This window comes from Watersipora subatra, chromosome 5 (genome assembly GCF_963576615.1).
Source record: "Watersipora subatra chromosome 5, tzWatSuba1.1, whole genome shotgun sequence".
Lineage (NCBI taxonomy): Eukaryota > Metazoa > Bryozoa > Gymnolaemata > Cheilostomatida > Watersiporidae > Watersipora > Watersipora subatra.
In genome coordinates this window covers 19,804,951-19,826,097 of record NC_088712.1, presented here as the reverse complement: position 1 = coordinate 19,826,097, position 21,147 = coordinate 19,804,951, and the positions used below count along the sequence as shown (strand labels likewise).

At 34.5% G+C, this 21,147-nt stretch overlaps 1 protein-coding gene across 1 annotated transcript in view; it reads right to left on the bottom strand.

Moving 5' to 3' along the window:
• The window catches only part of LOC137397614 (ERO1-like protein alpha), a 35,814-nt gene extending 22,071 nt beyond the window's left edge, over positions 1–13,743 (bottom strand). Inside the window, exons 1-5 of the mRNA XM_068083907.1 lie at positions 13,468–13,743; positions 12,929–13,048; positions 6,565–6,648; positions 3,253–3,407; positions 1,356–1,429 (exon numbers count right to left, since the gene is read on the bottom strand). Coding sequence (XP_067940008.1) covers positions 1,356–1,429; positions 3,253–3,407; positions 6,565–6,648; positions 12,929–13,048; positions 13,468–13,641 — 607 coding nt within the window. The 5' untranslated portion in view covers positions 13,642–13,743. The remainder of the gene's footprint in view (positions 1–1,355; positions 1,430–3,252; positions 3,408–6,564; positions 6,649–12,928; positions 13,049–13,467) is intronic.
• Between the last annotated feature and the right edge of the window lie 7,404 nt (positions 13,744–21,147).

Sequence of the window (21,147 nt, the reverse complement as noted above, 5' to 3'; positions counted from 1 at the left end):
CCAAGATTACAGGGCCATTTTTTGTGTAACAAAGCTTTTAAAACATGCACAGCCTCTGCTTGCATCAAGCTAAGCAGACATCATAATCTATTTTCGTGGCAATTCTCACACACCATAATATGTGACTATCACAGCAATAGAGTTGCCACAAAGCGTAATAAAAGAGTTAGCAGAACTGATAGAGTTATCATTAAATAAATGGCAAAGTAGTTGCAGATTAGCCCTAGTATCATGAACATAATCAATTCTTCTAGTTGGCACGGATGCCTCGAGTGTAAGTAGAAAAACTGTTGGCTAGACATAAATTAGTCAAAGAACTCCGCTTTAATCAAAACAACGTAGTAGAGACATTGCAAACACCTTGATAGAGACTGCAATGTCAGCAATACTGGATAAACTCAATCACAAGTTACTTTCACAACCAGGGTAATTGATGTTATGAAATGATGAGGACACAACTCCCAAATTCATGGCCTAAATACAGTGAAACTCGGATAACTCGCCCTCGGATAGTTCGGATAGCTCGAACACATGGTTAACTCGAACGGATTTGTTTGGTTTGTTCCCACGCAATGATAAATTGCTTTAGATAACTCGACCGTAACTTCGTTAACTCGAACAGTTTTTTGCCCAAGTTTTGTTGTTATCGCTTTAGAATATCACTTTATTCCAAGCCATAGAGATAAACATCAACTTTTAGTAGTTCTTAGGCGTCATTATTACCACTATCGACAAAATATTTTCGTTAACGACTTTTCTAAAGGTTTTCAAAAAAATCAAATTTTACCAAACATCCGTTTTGGGACATCCCTTCGAAAGCAAGGAGAAGCGAGGTAACCTTCGGATAAACTTAAAGAAAAATCGGCAAAGTTTTTTTTGTTAAAACACTCGAAAGAAAAATATGTCTTTTTCTGAGCGTTTTAACTGCGATCAAGTTTTGCCTATTTTAATCTGAAAACATCCTGGCAGTCACATCACTTAAAACAAACAAACAAATCTCAGGTAATAGGAAAATAATTATATTTTCTGATAAAAATTGTCAAAACATTCCATGAGAGGCCCGCTAACTTGCAACAAGCAATCAATGCTTATGATTGATATATAGTTTGTATATGTACTGATAAATACATGCATTGTGACAGTGTTCTCATAACTTGAACGCTCTGATAACTCGAACACTTTCTCTCGGTACCATGAAGTTCAAGTTAGCCCAGTTTCACTGTACATAAATTTCTCAGCACTATTTCAGCACGCGCCAGTCACATTTAAGTCGAGCTAAAAACCATTTCACAGTGCCTCGCAAACTAGTGTCATAGATTTATCCATTGAGTTATATCTTGCATTTCTCAACTTACCGTCTAACTGGCAAAAGTCGTTCTGCGCATCATCGTGTTTTGACCAAGTTTTAAATGCCTCGTTGCTCGCCTCGCTGTAAAAGAACAAAAAGGTGGGAGTGTGCTAACAAAGGATCTCTTACGGCTGTCCTATCACCATCCTAAATGAGCGCTATCATTAGTCATGGTCAACCAATCAGCTGGCTATTAATACTGAGAGTAGCCATGTGAGGACTACATGGATACTGTCGGCAGTGAAATCTATAAACAATCTATTTCGGCATAAATGACGCTTTGGCCGCTTATTGTTAAACCACCGAAAACAGTTATGTTTTGAGCTTGCTGCTGATGGTAAGGGTCCCAATCAATATCATAAATTAAATGTTTGATCATGTTTACTGATTAATCCACATTATTATTGTATATTATGTTACCATATTATTGATTATCAGTTGTAACAGTGATGTCAGACTTTTGGCCCTACAGACCATGAGATCGGTCATTTGTGGCTAATATGACAAATGACATTGACTTGATTAAGTTGTGGTAATCTGGAATTGGCTGCGAAATTGATAACGCCTTGTGATTAGCTGCTGAAATAGATTGTTTATAAAGTTCACCACTCTGGTTCCACAGAATTGCTAAGAATATTCCATACAACTTGCACATGGTATATCTATATCAATTTCACTTTGTCATTGTGTCTGTCTGTTTGTCTGTGTAAACACTTTGTGTTGCAACTATTTTGCCCTATTTGATACAAGCTTCACACGCATATGGTCAGTGCCTTCCACCAAGTCGGTAAAATATTTGGCTGCTAAACTCTGTCTGGAAACTAGAAACAGCCTCACGTACACCCACACTCATGCTATCTCAGTAAAATGAAAGAAGTCCTGTACAGCCGCGCTTATTGCTAGTACATCATAAAAATTCAAAAGTTATCTTGAAGTATCTCAACTCATCTTGGATAAAACAAGCTAATTTACTGTTATGAACCACAACTAATGCACAAGCAATCAGGTTCCAAAACTCTTTTGGTTTTTGCTAGAATTTCTTCAGCGTGTTTATCCCTCAAAGGTGCTTGTTTTGCAACAATCAAAACAATTGCATTCCCAATGTTTTGAAAGCTATGTAGACCTAATTGAAGCTGAAATAACAGGGTTAAAGAGAGAATCTATGAAAGCATTGTTTATCGCTAGGAAAGTCTTATTCATTGCTAAGGAAGTCTTATTCGTTGCTAAGGAAGTCTTATTCGTTGCTAAGGAAGTCTTATTCGTTGCTAACGAAGTCTTATTCGTTGTTAAGGAAGTCTTATTCGTTGCCAAGTCTTATTCGTTTCGTTGCTAAGGACGTCTTATTAGTTGCTAAAGAAGTCTTATTCGTAGCTATGGAAGTCTTATTTGTTGCTAAGGAAGCCTTATTCGTTGCTAAGGACAGCTTATTCGTTGCTAAGTAAGCATGGCTAAAATTAAAACCTGCTCATTGTAACCTAAGAATTTAATGGCATGCAAGCAAGCTTGCCAGAGAGCAACATCCCACAGCTAAGTAATATCAATAACTGGCTGTTCTTTTCCAAATATTGCGTAGAGTCAAATAAAATTTAATTTTCTATTTTCTATTTTGTAGCTATTAATAAACAATGCTTCATGACACATGGCTATTCACCAAACTATCTTCAGTGAAAAGATACGTAATTTCCTATTGTCACTCTCCGCTCTTGAAATAGCTCGAGTCAAATAATTTCGACCTCATCCCACCAACAGAAGGCCAGGTCTATTGTCCTGCTCAATCGAAACATTCAACACACCTGCTGATCATGTATGATTCACCAGATGCCCATCCCACTGGCTAGCTCAATAAGCTGCTAGTGTCTGTAGCATGGCTCACCTGCAGAGTGTGTCACCTCTGTTTGACTCACCTGATAGTCTTGTCAATTTTGCTGAGGGTGACTTCAGTTTCATCAACTTGTCTACACCCTTCCTCCTGTGCTTCTTCGCTATACTTTTTGCCTGCTGTCTTTGCAGACTGGTTTTCCTCACCCTTGCCATTCTTCAGCCCTTCTGGTACCTCATCCTACAAACAGAATTTTGCTATGAATTAAAGGAAAACACCGGAACACATGTGAAACAATGACCTCTCACTACCACAGACGTTTTAGCAACAAGAACTTCTATGATGATTCTGTGTACAGCAGGAGTAGTTAACATAACCACTGAGTGAAATGAATAATTGTTTCATGCCTCATCACCATTGGCCGTGTCCTCAAATCAGTTGCAGATATGGAGTTGTCTTCTCAATTAATGAAGCATACTAGAGCATGCTATAAAAGTATTTCAGTTCGACCTCATGAGATATAAATCTATCAAAGTTTTAGACATCTCAAACAGTAGACGAAGCATCATATAAGCCAATAATTTGGAGTTACAATCCCTTGCACTTGGAATGCGCAACAAGTTGCTAGGCAGAATGGCTGAAATTAAAAGTGGGTGAAGTGTTTCCAAAACTGAACTACACAATTGATACTGTGACAGGAAAGCTACAATGAGAAATTCTTTTTCAAAAATAAAATTATTCAACTATGCATATTATATCAATCTGTTTAAATCTGCTTAACTTATACAAACCTCACACAATCCCTTCCAGGCCAGCTACCTAGGTGTTTACTCATCATCTTTTTACCATCGCACTTTTGTATTATTGATACTGCAATGACATGAGTGACAGTCGCCTTTCTGACAACTAGTGCAGGTGATTATTTCTCAACTTTCCCATTTACATTAGCTGTCACAAATCACCATAATTTATTTGTTTTCACACAATGCTTGAAGTTCTGTTCAGTACTTGGACACTATGAAGTAATTTCATACTTTCTTATCACAAGCTAACAATACATCAAATACAGACTTGTTTACCGAGTCACTAGCAGTGCCTATCGGCATGCTAAAACTCTAGCAAAGTATTCCAACAACCAGATCACCAGACTAACGTCTACACGAAGGAGTTAACAAGACCCCCTCCTGTTCACACATGCAACACTGATTAAGGTGAAGCTAACACTGCTTCCAACCTGTTTCCGTTCTGTTCAACTAATTTAAACTAGAGTTTGAAACTAGTTCAAAAGGAATTGAAGCAGATACCGTACAACTTCTATTTTGAATGCTACTTTTTTATTCTATTTGATTGCCTCTTCCAATTGACCACCACTACAAGAGGAGGGTTGAAAAATATAGCGCCATGGCATTCAAATAGAGGTTTTACGTTATGTGACATAATTTTACTAAAATAGCTCAGCTACGAGCAATGATGACCTATGGTCAGACAGACATGCAAAATCAATGAGTCAATTGAACTACTCTGACGCTTGGCATCAATCCAGCAGTTATAAACGCAGTGACTTCAGATGAGTGAACATGACAGGATTCTGTTAGTAACTTATAGGATTAAATAACCAAAGATGTAAGACGATGTTACTTAACTAGACGGATCTTGCGCATAAACTTCATCAAATCTAATATTCTCTACAAGAGTAAACGCCGATAATTTCTCATCCAGGTCTATAAATATCCCAAAGTTTGTCATCATCTGTCGTCATTCTGTGCCTGTCCAGCTATATTGATTGAAATCTCGCAATGAAAAATCCATAGCATAGAAGATTTGATACAGAAACCTCCTGTTCACAAGACGACACGCTAACCTATTAAGCTACACGAGATACAATCGATATATTGGGCGATATGAGTCATTACCTGGGTTAAAACATGCATAGCGACTCTGCGTTACGCGTAACATCACTAAATTCTTTTTTAGTAAGTTTAGAAATACAGATATTAGCTTACTCAAATTAGCCAATGGCACCCACATTACCTGCCACTGTTTATAAACTGCCTCTTAATACCCGAGCAACGCCGGGATTCGGCTAGTATATGTATAACATATACTAGCATATACTAACATATATAATACATACACATATGTGTGTTTAAATATATGTACACCTATGTTTGCACATGTATATATATATATATATATATATATATATAAATTTATATGTATGCATATCCATATATGTACATATACAATACATACATGTAATATACATTAAAATTAATTATATACAAATGTGTGTAAATATATATAATATAGATGCAGCTACTCACAGTGGATTAGAATGGGTTCGATATGTACAAATATATATGCATCTATGTATATGTAAAACTCAACTGTTTATTTGTCGTTTGTTTGTCTGTCTGTGTGTCCAGTCATAGCAACAAAATTTTGGGAATAAAAAATTTGCTGCTATAACTGCTATTAGAAGTGGCGTTCAGATAAAGGTGGCGTTCAAATAAAGGTGACGTTCAAATAAAGGTGGGGTTCAAATAGAGGTTTTACAGTATCTGTGTATACGTATATAATACATAAACTACTGACTTACAATCGTTTATCACATTTAACATGACCACAGCACGCACTCACCTTAAAGAAGCAAAAGGAAACCTTTATCTAACATATTCTAGACCCATTGTGAGTAGTTCAAACACTGCTTCTTGATAACATACTAAACTGTTAAACTAGCAGCAAACTGTCAATGGCTAAGCAAACACTCACAATGTACACGTGGACAGTCAATAGTAAAGTTGTCAGATACCGCTAGCGGTATCTGACAACTTTACTGTAGTAGATATTATGATAGATTACCGCTAGCGGTAATCTATCATAATATCTACTATGTTTGTATGCACTATAAATGTATATTGTAAATACATTTATAGTACGTAAAATACTTAATACAAAACTGTAAATCGCATCACAATGACACTTGCTCAATCGAAATAACCAGGAGACCACATATGTTGTGAAATCTAACTTTGGATAAAATCGAAACAGCCATTAACTGTTTAGCTAGCCTACGCTATGCATCATGAATTCACATAGTCCAAAGACATCAAAAAGTATAAACCATAACATTTAAAATAATATACAATTTAAAAATGATTTAAACTAATTTAAATAATTGTGATGCATTAAAACGTTTTCAAAAATTCCAGCTGTGAACTCACAAATTTACTTGCACGATTTTAAATTAAACTAAATAAAATATTTAGATGCTCGATAGAATCATTGTAGCTCTGTCAAGTTTTTCGCCTCAGAAAGTCAACAACATGCATTACCAACCTACACCCTGAACCATAGTTCTGTATTGAGGCCTACAAAGTTACAGAAATGAACCAACCTCAGTGCAAGCCTTCACACCACAGTTGCTAAGACTGCAAGTTCCCTCGTCTTTCCAAATGGTGCAAGGGGTCAACAGGTCAACCTGACATGGACAAAATATGAGATATTACAGTACAGTCTAACAGCAGGTCTATGGAAGTCTACTAAACACTCATAAGATATAAACACTTGGAATGAGTAAGCCTTAAAACCATCAGGTTTCTTTTTAATATAATGTTGGCTACAGATTCCCGAACATGAGCGAATGTCATGTCAAAGCACCCATTTGAAGGTTTTGCTATGATAAACTCTGCTATACACCTAAAGATCAAAGACTAACTTAAAAAAACTTGTGTTCAACCTTCAGAGGTCACGCAAAGAACCAATGTCATTCGAATGTGTACACAACTCCATTTTTAGAAAACCGCGTTCACCGATATCTCATGGCAGCATGAAACAATGTCAAAACAAAAGTAAGATTATACAAGACAATATCTCATAAAAAAATTTTTGGGCCAAGAAAAACTGACATGTTATGCAACAAGACCTAACTAGTAAGATAACACCATAGCAAATTGAATACGCAGCAGCTAACAGACTAGTTGAAACACTTTATTATGGCCTGTCACATTAGCACTGCAAGTAAAAAAGACTCGACTAGTTCCAGACAATCTTACAAAACAATCCTCCAGTATATTTAAAAAATTAAAATAGAATAACTATTAGTACTATATAGATACCAGTACACAGGTAGTCTCATGCGCAGTGAGAGACCATCAGGTGTAATAACTATGTGTACAATTGTTCAGCGAGGTAGTCGAGTGGGGCAGTTGGTAGTGTGCCTGTTGCTAATCCAAATATCCGAGTTCGATCCCATGCAGTGCAACCTATTTTCCAAACGCGGTTTCAAATGAATGGACATGGCTTTTATTATAGAAAAAATTGTTAGGCAGATATTAAATATTTAGTATGGGCTAGCTTATCAGCAGAAATGTTATTATTCAGATGTTTCTGCAAAGGGAATTGTCTGGACTACCACAGAATATTTATAAATCTACTAAATTTACATGTGTGCCATACATTAGAGTGTCCACTAAAACCTCTATTCTATAAATATCTAACCTGATTCCAATCTTCTATTAATAGAATAATTAAACAACGATGACCCATACTAAACTTACATTGAACAATATATTAATACAGTAAAGCTAGAGATAATAATTGAATAACCTTTATTTAGATAATACTTTTATTCAGATAAATCTCTATTACTTTTATTCAGATAAATACGAAATTCTGCATTCTCAATGTATGATAAACAAACTCATCGATTGATTACTAAAAATTCAGAAACATGGGTACGTACACGTATGTACGTACCCATGCTTTTATGCATGTTAAATCTTTATTGGCATGGGTAATCATCAAAAATATAATTTTTTTCATTACATGCCAAAAAAAATTCACAGATATCAGGAGTTATTGAGCAAGTTAAACAGATGCATTTGAAAGTTGGTAATCTAGTAGTACTGTGGAGGAGTTGAGGTAGTGAATTGAAGGTTGTAGGAACAGAAAGTTCATAAACTGAAACATACGATGGTGGAAGTTGTATGCTGGTGTCACAAAATATGAGTGATCATGTTCAACAAGACAAAAAATTGTGATAAATAAAAAAGATATTCCATCCATAGAAACAAACAGAAAGGTTCATATTTCTCTAAAACCTACAATATTCAAACATTTCCTGAAGATGTCTACACAGCAGGGATCACACCATTAAGTACCAAAGACACTCTTAAACCTTATCTCTGTTATTGTCATGCAGCAGTCTCAAGCCTATTCCAAATTTCATCACAATCACAAGTGGATTTATAGGAGACGTGGCAGTGACAAAGTTTACGCATGCCGTTAAGGGGAAGACAACTTTACGTTAATCAAGAGCTATTTCCTCATAAAACAGTCAACAATTATTCGGCAGATCTGAACACAATCTATTACACAGGTCAGTGACAGACACAGTCGTGTTATTACTGTTATGTAGCCAACTGTTTACCCCTTATACGATTGTGCTGCTTTTTGCTGATGAAAGATTATGAGAGACTTTGTTTAAGATAGTCTAATATTTGTCACAACAAACACATCTTATCTATAATAATAACAACAATAATAATAATAACAACAATAATAATAACAACAATAATAATAACAATAATAATAACAACAATAATAATAATAATAATAATAATAACAATAATAATAATAATAACAATAATAATAATAACAACAATAATAATAATAACAACAATAATAATAATAACAACAATAATAATAACAATAACAATAATAATAACAATAACAACAATAATAATAACAACAATAACAACAATAATAATAACAATAATAATAATAACAATAATAATAATAATAACAACAATAATAATAATAACAACAACAATAATAATAACAACAATAATAATAATAACAACAATAATAATAATAACAACAATAATAATAATAACAACAATAATAATAATAACAACAATAATAATAATAACAACAACAATAATAATAACAACAATAATAATAATAACAACAATAATAATAATAACAATAACAATAATAATAACAATAACAACAATAATAATAACAACAATAATAATAATAACAATAATAATAATAATAACAATAACAACAATAATAATAACAACAATAACAACAATAATAATAACAATAATAATAATAACAACAACAATAATAATAACAACAATAATAATAATAATAATAACAAGCCCATGTTTCGTATTTTTGCTAAAAATCTTTGGTTTCAAAACTAACTTCAGGATACAAACGAAATTCAGTTTTGAAACCAGAAATTTAACCAAAAACAAACAGCTGGTTATCTGATTGAAAATGAATGAAATCTTGGGCATAGCCAACTTACTGCTAGTCAACTAGTACAATTACAAATGGGCTGTAATTCAAACTTGGTATTTAAATATGTTATTACTAGAGAATCTAGTTCTATAATTGTGTCATTGTCTATCATTATACGCTTTATTACATTGCTATGGAAAAAAATAGAAAATAAGCACAACATAATATTACTAAAAATTTTCTTTGTTCTTCAAATAAATGTTAACAAAAGCGTGTGCCAGGCTGCTTATTTTTGACAGCTCTAAAACTAAGAATAACTATTATTTTTCATTGTTTCACTCTATATGATTATATGCAATTTTGCAGAAACATCAGAATTTCAATAGCCGAGAGCACTGAGTATAAACCAAAGGAGATAAATCTGTAATTGGTTTTGTCATAAATCCAAGCACAAATAAGTTATTACTGCAAAATTTTCATCCCACACTTCCTCTCCGACTATCTTCATTGTGGCTTTTAAAGCAACTGAGGTCAAGGTTACTTGCAAATTTTGTGAGCTTATGCTGATTATGATGATTGACATATTACCCAATGTAGGTAATCTTAAACGTCACGCCACGTTAAGTTTTCTGACAGTGACAAAGAAGCAGAGATGAATGTATTATTATGAATAACACTAACTACACTGGCTTAAAGGAAAACAAGAGACAGATGCATATAGACTAATACTTATTACACAAAGCAGGATATTATACGAATATTGATGATGAAATGATGACTTTTAGAGTACTACGTGGCCTTTAGTTAGTGGCCACGTAGTACTCTAAAGGAAACTTCAATGGTACACACAAAGATAAGCATTCCAGTTATCATCTCTCTTTCCACTGGCATTATTGACAGTAGGGGAGGGTGATACCGCTCCCCGCTATATCCAATATCATTGTAGTCTGCATACTAAATAATGAGGTGTTAGTCAACACAAGGCTACAATCTACCTTTGAAGTGGTAACAGCTTATGTACCTTAGTAATAATTATGAAATCATCATGAAGCGGCTTCCGAACCGGTAAACCTTTGCAAAGTGGGCTACAGGAAACTCATCAGCATCGACAGAAATGTTTAAAGGTTGACTTGCAACAAAATTCACATTACCATCATTTGATATGAAAAGATTCACCATGTTTTACTCTGTTGTGTTGGAGGTGCAAAACATGTGGAAAGGCGATTACAAGGTCTTAAAAGCTCAAAAACGAACAAAAAGTCGCAGCCACACGAGACCACCGTAGTTTGGATTCCCTTTCCAAAACGGCTCAAATGTGATGTAGTTGTGAGAGATGGTTTCTGTTTACACTTTCTTGCAACCTTATTCGTCGAAATATTTTCACAAACTTACTTCACGCATTCAATAAAACTATGTCTATTGTTCTTACGCGTCTGTTTTATCGTCATCGTAATGCTGTCACTTTTAGCACTGATATCTTATAAGCTGCCGTGAAAATTCGTTTAATTTTTTAGCCTTAGCTTGAAGGAGTACATATCATTGCCTGATAATCATGACGAGCCTGTTGGTCACTTGTGATAATCGAAAAGTGCTGCAGAAATTATTTGCGAAGTATTGGGTCACATGAACAGATTCCGACTAGATGATTAGACCAAGCCGAAACAGAACTGTAAAGTAGCGAGCTTCTATATTCGATACTGGGTTTTCGGTAAAACCCGAAGTGTTTGTCATAAACTAGTGCTACGATAAGTTTTATATTGAGCTTTTTATTGGCCTTTCAATTTACGTGAGAACATCGGGTGACAAAACAATAACCAAATTTTGTGGTTGCGTCATCGAAATGAAGAGATTCCAATCTACGGCGGCTTTTCGTTTTTGAGCTTTTAAGAGCTTGTAATCACAATTCCACATATTTGGCACTTACAACGCAACAGAGTAAAACATGGTGAATCTTTTGATACCAAATAACTGTAATGTGAACTTTGTTGCAAGTCAACCTTTAAGGTTATGACCTTTTCTGAGTTACAATTTATGACTGCTAATTCGCAGCTCAGCACTCTAGACAATGACAGCTCTTTAAAAATCTTCTAAGGCTATTTTAAAAATCAAACTAAACCATGACTACACAACACGATTTTTAGTACCAATTTAAGCTTGTAATCATGGAACAATTCGCAGAAAGCAGCTAAAAATATGTTGATGCCTATAGAAATTCTGAAAAAGATTCAAACCAATTTTTTTCAAATATATATATATTTGAAAAAAATATTAAGAAAAAAGTAAACTTTTAGTCATTGCGTTACAAATTTGTTTCGTGCGATGCGCTCATTAGACGCAGTTGTACTAAAGGTTTTAGTACAACCGCGTCTGATGAGTGCATCAACAAATTTGTAGCGCAATGACTAAAAGTTTACGTTCTTAATATATTTTTTAAATATTTCATACTCCACTAATTGTCTTATAGGTTTTTAGTGTAGAGTTCTCTTTTTATATACTTTTGCACCTGCTTTTAGTTACTATATATATATATATATATATATATATATATATATATATATATATATATATATGTCTAATGTTTATATACATGCTTTTAGTTAGTAGCTGTGGTGTAATAGTAGATAGTTTAGATTATTGTTTAATTATATTTGATTAGCTTTCGCGCTTAGTTATGTATTTGGTTTTGGTTTATACGGGTACGACAAAACTTTGGACACTTTAGACAACGCCGTATGTTGGAGTTGTCCTTTCCGGCGTTCATTGTCAACTATGTGCACCGGAGACTGTCAGTGCACACATCAGGAAAATTTGCAGCTGTACACCTTTTCGATATTTTGCTGAGCATCGACGACAGTCTATACAATGTGAACCATTTCGACGATAATCATTTACGGTCGCTGATAGCGTGATTTATTTATTTCCATTTATGGTCCTTGCGAGACCAGTAATTGACTAGAGCACGCAAAAACAAAGAGGTTTCTTCAACAGAACTTTTTTTTTAAATGAGAACATGACATCATGGAGTATTCGTTAATGCAAATGGGTGTGCGATAGTGTGAACATTAATATCATCGACAGTCACCGAAGTATTGTGACATCAACATCGAGATACAGGAATAAAGTGTGAACAAGCCTTTTCACTGATTATAGCACCAACATGGTCGGTGGTCAAAGCCAAAGCCCAGCAAAAAAATCCTGTTAGTCAGGTTTCTCATGGGAGTTCTTTCAAGTCTTCACATGCTTGAGAGGCGCGTGGAGTAACAATAAAAAAACAATAACATAAGCAGCTACATACTAGTTTAAACGTCAGCTTAAAGTCCATATCCAAACCATGAATATAAAGGCTGTCATTCCATAGCATGATTGATGATGCATGCATAGCCTAAACTTGTTTTTAAAAGTCAAACCCATGAATTTCCCAATTAGACTACAGACTTGAAAATATATTGTGCCGTGTAGTATAAATCCCTACATAGACGTCAGAAAATCCAAATGGTTTAATAACCTACCGGGTAATATTTAAAATAATCTGTCGCAAGCAAATCAGTTAGCTGCTCATATATTTGGTTGTTGTTGAAAAGGTCCACGCTTTCTACTGTGCAGGAGCAATCATCTACTTCACCTCCTAACTGCAAGATAGAATTAAAAAGGAAATTAAAAACTTGCTAAGCAAAAAGTAAGGAATAAAGGAAACAATAGGTTAATAAAAGCAGTATGAAACGAACATAAAAAAACAATTCAATTGCTGCTAAATAACTTTATATTTATGCAGACGTGACAAATATGTAGTCTGTCTTGAGTAGCTGTCAATAAGTAAAACACCAAAAGCCATTTTCAAGCAAAGACTTCAAGAAAGAGATTATCGCTATACAGTGCTATCTTTTTACATGGTTATGTACTCGGTAAGAGAACACTCTAACCCGTGTTTTAAGATAATTCCTTGCCACATCTGTCGAATTAACAATAGTAACGTTTAGTCGATGCAACCAATATAGGAGGTAGAAATGATGATGCAAAAGCAAAATATACAACATAACGATAAAAATACCTTGCAAAAGCACGACTTTTCATTAGAACTCCTTAAAACCTCTGGGAGAGTTTTGTCGACACTTTTGATTGTCTGGGCGTTGGCGTGTGGCAGAAACAGCAAAGCAGCAAAAGCAACGGCAGCAACGACAACAGAAACGTGTCGTTGCCGAATTAATTGCTTCGATAGTTTCATTCAGAGCGTATTTAAGTTTCTTAGAACTTAAGAAGAATCAAAACTTTAAATTATAGTTGAATGTACGTGACTATATCCACGCTTCCTTTCCGAATGTGACAAATCGATGCGTTTTAGTTTGAAAGCGAAACCTTGTATAAAGCAGCCAGCTTACGGAAATTACTTCGCACTAAAAATGCTAATGCTGTTGAGTTGACTAAAACAACTATTGCTTTTTTTAAGCGTTTCAGTTAAAACAATATAAGAATTTTCAAACTTGAACCAGCAGTTATAAACCTTTTTTAATATGAAAAACTTTTGTATGAACTTTGAAGTATTTTTTTCAAATCGGCACATACTGTTAGGACACGTATGCTGTATCAATTGGTGGAGGCGGTGTCTTATACCCCTGCTCAAATAAAATTTCTCAAGCTATTTGCAATTATGCGCCTTTTAAGCAGTCCTAACTCACGCTGCGGTGAAAGAGTTAACCTATTAACTATTAGTACGTGTGTCTCGAAGGATCTAAAGAGCATGGTTACCAAAAGTGTTGTATGCACTCTAACTGCCTTAGTTTGCTTCAAATTCAAAATTTTAATATTTATTATTATGTTAGAGAAGTTAAATATGCCTTTTAGTATTGAACATCAAACCAAAATTTTCAAAGAACATTCAAGAATTATCTGTTCATGATTTTAAAGACTATCCGAATCCATTCAAAGCATGGAAACGCGGTGATAATTTAAGGCAGAACACATAAAATCTATTAGAACGGCATTATTAGGAAGAGAAGACAATTTCGATTCGTGACAAAATGGAGTTTCAGAAGCAAACTTTAAATGTATGGCAACTAAAAATTGCCATGTATGAACATAAAAGCAATATTTGAACTTTCTTTCCGATCAGTAAGATACGAATAAATTAATCAAATTAAAAGGAAGCTAAAAATTTTGTGACAGCAATCTATTTCTGCTGTTTGAATTACTACCATTTCTGTTAAAAGGTTTCTTTTGATTAGAGCTTCTACTGAACATTTGTTAATACAGATTTTTGACTTGCAAATCTTGAATCTGAAATTTGGATTTGCTATATGCAATCAGTTGAAGCTAACTTTAGACCCGGCGTGACATATATAGCTAGTCTATTATCACCATTAATAAACTAATAAAACAAGTTGGCAATAATCATGACACAGAATTCCCATCATTATCATCATACAACTGAACTTTCAAAACAAACATGGTGTCCCTGAAAAGGGCTAAAATGGGAGATGAACTGCTGGCACTCAGAGGTCGGTCTCTGTATTTATAGGCTGCCAGCATACCTAATAGAGTTGGTCATGGGTTCTCTGGATAAGTCTATAACTCAGCCGCTATAAACCGCTGACTCTATGTACCTATATTAGATTTTATGTGATGTGATTTATCGCAGTTTGGTAAAGTTTGAATAGTTAATTACAAGGCGCTCGCTTAACACAGGTCCGGTGTAGTATATATGTATGTTTCATATTGTTTATGATATCCATTTATTACGATACTGTTTTAAGACTTGCATACTACTCCATAAATACTCAGAAAATCATTAAGACTCGTGTTACGTGATTAGTTAGTGACAAATATGATCGTTTTTGTGTTCAAATTATGTTATTGTGGCAACAGTTAACCTAAGTATTGTGCTGTGGATTCTTCCCTTGGTTTGCTATATAACCTTTCAGTTTTGCATTGCTTGTTGTGTTACTGCTTTGAGTTATAACTGTATAGTATCAATAAAAATACTGTGTTCTTGACTATAGCTCTGCTTGATTACCCATGGGAAAGTAGAGTATCAAATTCTTGTCATTATAGCTGCATTCACTATAAGTTCTACTGGCCGAACATTAAGAATTCTAATTGTGAGGCTTGATATTAGCGTAGTATAGAAGGACCATTCTTGTCACTGTTTCTGACTTTGGTATTGTGATAGCTGTCAGCGAATCATAGCTGCATTTGCTATAAGTGCTATTGACCGAACATCAAGAATTATTGCAATAGTGTTGCATTGCTATCACAGTTTATAAGCTGATTTTTAATACCTGTGCATCACCAGTCATGCCGCTATTCTATCTATATATATATCAATGTTCATGTCTGTCTAGTTATAGCGATTAAGTTTTAGTAACAAAAAATCTGCTTCGAAAAGGATTCGATCTCAGAACCTCCAGTACTCATTAGACTACGCCTTCATCTGAGCATAGTGATCAGTAATAGTAAAGATATTCATTACATTGGTTGAAATACGTACGGTATAACAACGTTGCGTCCCAGCTGGGCTCACTGCTGACGATCGCACTAGATGAATGCACTGGTAGTAAAAGCAGTTTATAAAGAGTTGCAGGTAATATAGAGAAAAGATAATGTAATATTCATAAGCTTTTTTATTACTCATACAACACAGTTCATCTAGTTAGTATATACAATGTTTGTAAATCTCCAAGTTTGTCGTTGTCGTTCGATGTCTGTCCAGCTATAGCCATTAAAATTTAGCAATGAAAAATCTGTGTCACAAAAAATTTGATGCTGTCAGAGCCTCTCGTTCTCAAGGCACCAAGCTAAGCCATTAAAGATGTGGCTGCTTCAAAATGGTCGATTTAATAGAATTAAGACCAATAAAAGGCTAAACCATCAGCTACAATTTGATGCCATTTCTGTCTTTGTAGACCAACCCTGTCCAGAGATATATGCGTTTGAATGAGGCCCTCTTTTAAAAAGCTCACGTTCCAGCGGGTGCTTCTTTCGTGACATCACAAGCAATATATCTGAAAAGAAACCACGAGCAATAAATATGAGGTTGCTTCTTTAGCCAATCATCAGCGCGAAATTTTTTATATAGGCCGTAATAAATGTTATCACTCGTAAAATGCGTTGTCTGTGATCTCAAATTTAAGGATTTTACTCCATTATTAAATCGCATGGACATCGATATTTACTAAATTAATTAACATCGTTACTTTAATTAATTACTCGACCGACATGTTTTATTGCCGAACAACATAATTGTAAAAATTGCTGTAAAGTTACTGCGAAGGTAGCTCCGAGTTTTTTTGGCATCAGGTAGTTAAAGTTCTACGGAGGAAGATCGGAGAATGGAGGTAAATTTATCTTTTACTTTGAGTCTCCTATAGAGTTTCCTGTTGAGTTTGCACGGGGATGCAATAAACTCATTGAGCAATTATATGAGTCGTTATCTGGGTAAAAACTCGCATAGCGACTCTGCCTTACACGCAACGTCACTAAAGCTCATTCTCACGGCTCTTATTAGTAAGTTTAGCAATACCATACTAGACTACCCAAATTAGCCAATGGCAACTACATTACCTGCCACTGTTTATAAACTTTTTCTTAACACTCGTGAAATGCCGGGCGTTCGGCTAGTCAGACATAAAAGATAAATTTATTTTATGGAGATTCCCATAACATGAACACTAAATGAAGGAAGCCGATATTATTCAAGGCACCATCATAGCCTTTTTTTCAGCAAAAGTTAACTAAATTTATTTCAAAGACGAAAATACTAATAGCAATCTTTCCCCACTAGCGAAACACCGTTAAGATATTTTATAGTTTGCTCTATGAGTATTACTATGATGCTCTAGTAGTTCTATTTTTATGATATAGACTTCATTTATAAAATGAAAGATATCGTTAAGTAGCCCAGACAACTTTATAGCTAAAGAAAACATGCTTTTAGTGAAGATAACTTTATGACCTAAAATGACCTTCAGCCCATAATTGGCCCAGAGATCTAGAACGCCTGACCTACAAGCAACAGATTAAGGTTCAATTCCTAAAAAAGGCCAGTGTGATGACAGGAATGACATCTCACCATAAATTGCTGTCTGCTACTGGGCATGTTTCCAGTCATCAATGTTTTCTTACAACTGGGCTCAGATACGTTTAGCCAAGATCACAGAGCTATTGATTGTGCAAAAATGCTCTTAAAAAACCTCCAGCTACCTCTGCGAACAGGTGCTCCGACTCCTATCTTGTTTGAAACCCCAGTATAAGCGCTTCTCTTCCATTTTATCATTTTTCATTTGTATCTAAAACTTAGTGATTGTTCCGATTATTGCTGCGCTAACCTTTACTATAGTCACCGCGACATGTTTGTTTATCTGTTTAAACCCATGGTTGGAGGTTATGATAAAAGATTGCATCATGTGGGCTTCGAACCCATGATATTTAGCTTACCAGCAAAACACTCTACCATCTGCACTAAGCATTCGCCTTGCAACTTTCCAGAATAGTTGTGAGCTTAACTATTCTCTGTGCTTTAATGGCACATATGACAATTCCTCATAGCATACTAAACTGCTAGGGTACTATTATAAATTAATAAATAAATAATAATACTAACAAATAAAATAATATAAATTCATTTTGAAACCAAAGTCTTTTGAACCAAATAAATATTCATCAGTTAAATATAATTAAGCTCAGAAAATTTCAATACGATTGTATATTAATAGCTACAAACCAACATATTTTTAAAATCTGCTGACAGTCGACTCCTTGTAAGCCAATCAAATAGAAATTATGCAAGCTGGTTATAGTCCATCTTCTTTGAATGGATGATACATTTGTTACCTTTGTTACATTTCATCGCCTTTGACTAAATGATAACTGCTTCTTTTAATAGATGTTGAAAACGGTTACACTGCGTAAAATTGTAAATGCTAATTTTTTCAAAAATGAACTGAAGCGCTACCTCAGACAACCAGCCTAGACTAAACCAGCTAGACAGACTTCTGCTGACACTACTTTCGGGTTCCGCGTCTTGATTAGCCTTGCTATTGCGCACAGAGACCTCATCATCACCTTCCCTGGAGTGACATTTTTGTTCTATTACTCTTGTCCTTTCATACTGTGAAAAACACTCTTCATATTATTTTTTGTGGTTATATTATAGATGAAAACAAACAAACAAACATAGAAGCGTGGAAGCGCAGTGACATAACTGCTTGTTATCCATGGGCAGTAAAAGGAAGCCTCACATGGGAACATTACACACTATAAAACTTTTCCTATTTTGATTTTAGTTAATGTCAATTACTGATTCGCTTTTCTTGTTTCGTCTTTTTTATTGCAACACATCCAACAGATGTTTGCTACACATTTAAATATATTAAATAAATGTAAAATGAATATATTAATCATTAAAAAAATAAGTCCTTGAACAAGAAACAAAATAAGTAAACAAATAATAAAATGATAATATATTACAGACATAACTCGACTTTTGAACGATTTTGATTTTCATCAAACGGAATTTCAACATGAAAATTTGTGATTTCTAAACCTGAAACTCTGACCAAAAATCATGTTTCAACCAAACTGAAGAAAGAATTGTTTATTCTTACAATTAGGAAACAAGAGGCAAGAAATATTTTTGCTGTGCTTTTTTGTTTGACAACCTTTGCTAGGATATATTACTCTAGTCTTTCATCACAGTATTTTTAGATCGTAACCTTAGCATAGGCTAGTTTTTTCTACTTCATGTTTATGTTAAAATCGCTAAAAATAAAATATACAAAAATTTTATTTTATATATATATTTTATTTATATTTATTTTATATACTTTTTCATGGTCCTATATAAAATATATTTAAAAAAAACTAAACACACAGTTCATTACTACAATTTTTTATTTATCATGTGCGATACACGAGGCTCTGACTGAAAGAGGCTGCGGTAGAGTTGCTACAGATACAGCAGTACTGTATATTCCCCACCTATTTTAGTCTTTTAATAAATTTTATGAGACACTCACTGTATTTTACATATTGTAATGGATGCTGGCCAAGCAACAGCTCGGCCGGATTTTCTGCAGCTCTGCTGGCCTTAGCCATACCCAGCCGGCAAGCAGACAGCTTGACCCCACCTGGCCGGCAAGGAGATGTCTTGACACTCTAGGACTGAGAGGAGGAGCGCCCGGCCGAGAGCAGCCAGCCAGGCACCAGCTGGCGCAAAGGAGACTGGTCGGCTTCTGGAAAAAGAGTGCAGAGTCTCCATTAAATAAAGGTACTGTCAAAACCCGGAAAAAGCCAGAGCATGAAAAAGTCTCAATTCATACAGTTGTGTGTGTACATGTTACATACCATTCACTGTAGTAATATATTGCACAAATATATTTATTTTTACTCAAATAAGCAGGCGTTTTAAGAGGAGCAGTAAAGAGTCACTGGTGATGTTTCGCAATATCATCTTTTAATTATTTGTGTATACAGTTTATGGTATATAATACCAAAAAAATTATTTAGAAAGTGGATTTCTAGCCTTAGAACCCCGATTAAAAATGTTTACATATGGAGAAAATGGTTTCAGGTTTTTGGTTTATACAAAATAGGTTTTTTGAACAACCTTCTAGAACTTACCAATGTTAAAAATGGAGGTATGATTGTATAAACTTGGTTTCAAATGAACCAGTCCATAGCACGATTGTTTATCATACTTTGGGTGGGCTTTCTGTTCGTTATTGATTTTATATTATTGATGATTATTCTTTTTGTTGTTGATTTGCTTTGTTGTTTAGAGAAGGAGAGCCTGATTTTAATTATTTACAAGCAGCAACGCCTACCAAGTTTAAACGATGGTCCATAGAGAGTTGTCGCTTGACGCACTATCATTCAACGAAATGATCGTTGAGTAACTTGCACTAGAGCACTTGGGATAGATACAGTTAGCTGCTGCATAAACATGCTGCCTGTTACTTCACAAAACTCATGCAGATTTTTGCTGTTACTCCTAGTTGGTGGTAAGTTTTTAAATTAGTTGTTATGACCCATAATATTTTTTTTGCTCAAAATATTTTATTATGTAAACCATTACATAATTCAAACTATTATATAACTCAAACTATTATATAATTCAAACTATTGTAAGACTCAAAGTATTGTATAACTCAAATTACTCTAGAACTAAAACTATTATATAACTCAAACTAGTATATAATTCAAACTATTGTATGACTCAACAACTGTATGACTCAAACTATTGTATAATTTAAACTGCTGTATGACTTGAACTATTATACAACTCAAACTATTATATAACTTCAACTATTATACAACTCAACCTATTATATAACTCAAACTATTGTATAACTCAAACTACTGTACAACTCAAACTATTCTATGACTCAAACTATCACATGACTTGAAAGATTATTATCACAGTGAGAGTTGTCTTCTTATGTATCATATTTATACACTCTCATGTTCAAACTAGACCTTCACTAGCCTTAAGACAAACTCGTAGTACATAAGTACAGCTCACTTCTTTAGACATGATACTGTTGAGTGGAGCCAAGCGGTGTTTCGTCTGTGATGGAAAGGATCCAAAGTGCCTTGACGAATACATCCGTTACTCTCGTCACAAGCAGGAGTGCTCACCTCCGCCAGGCGCCTTTATAGGCTGTTCCAAAGAGAAGCAAGAACTGAACGTGCTAGGCATAAAATCAACAACTGGTGAGAGCTTAACTATATCTCGAGA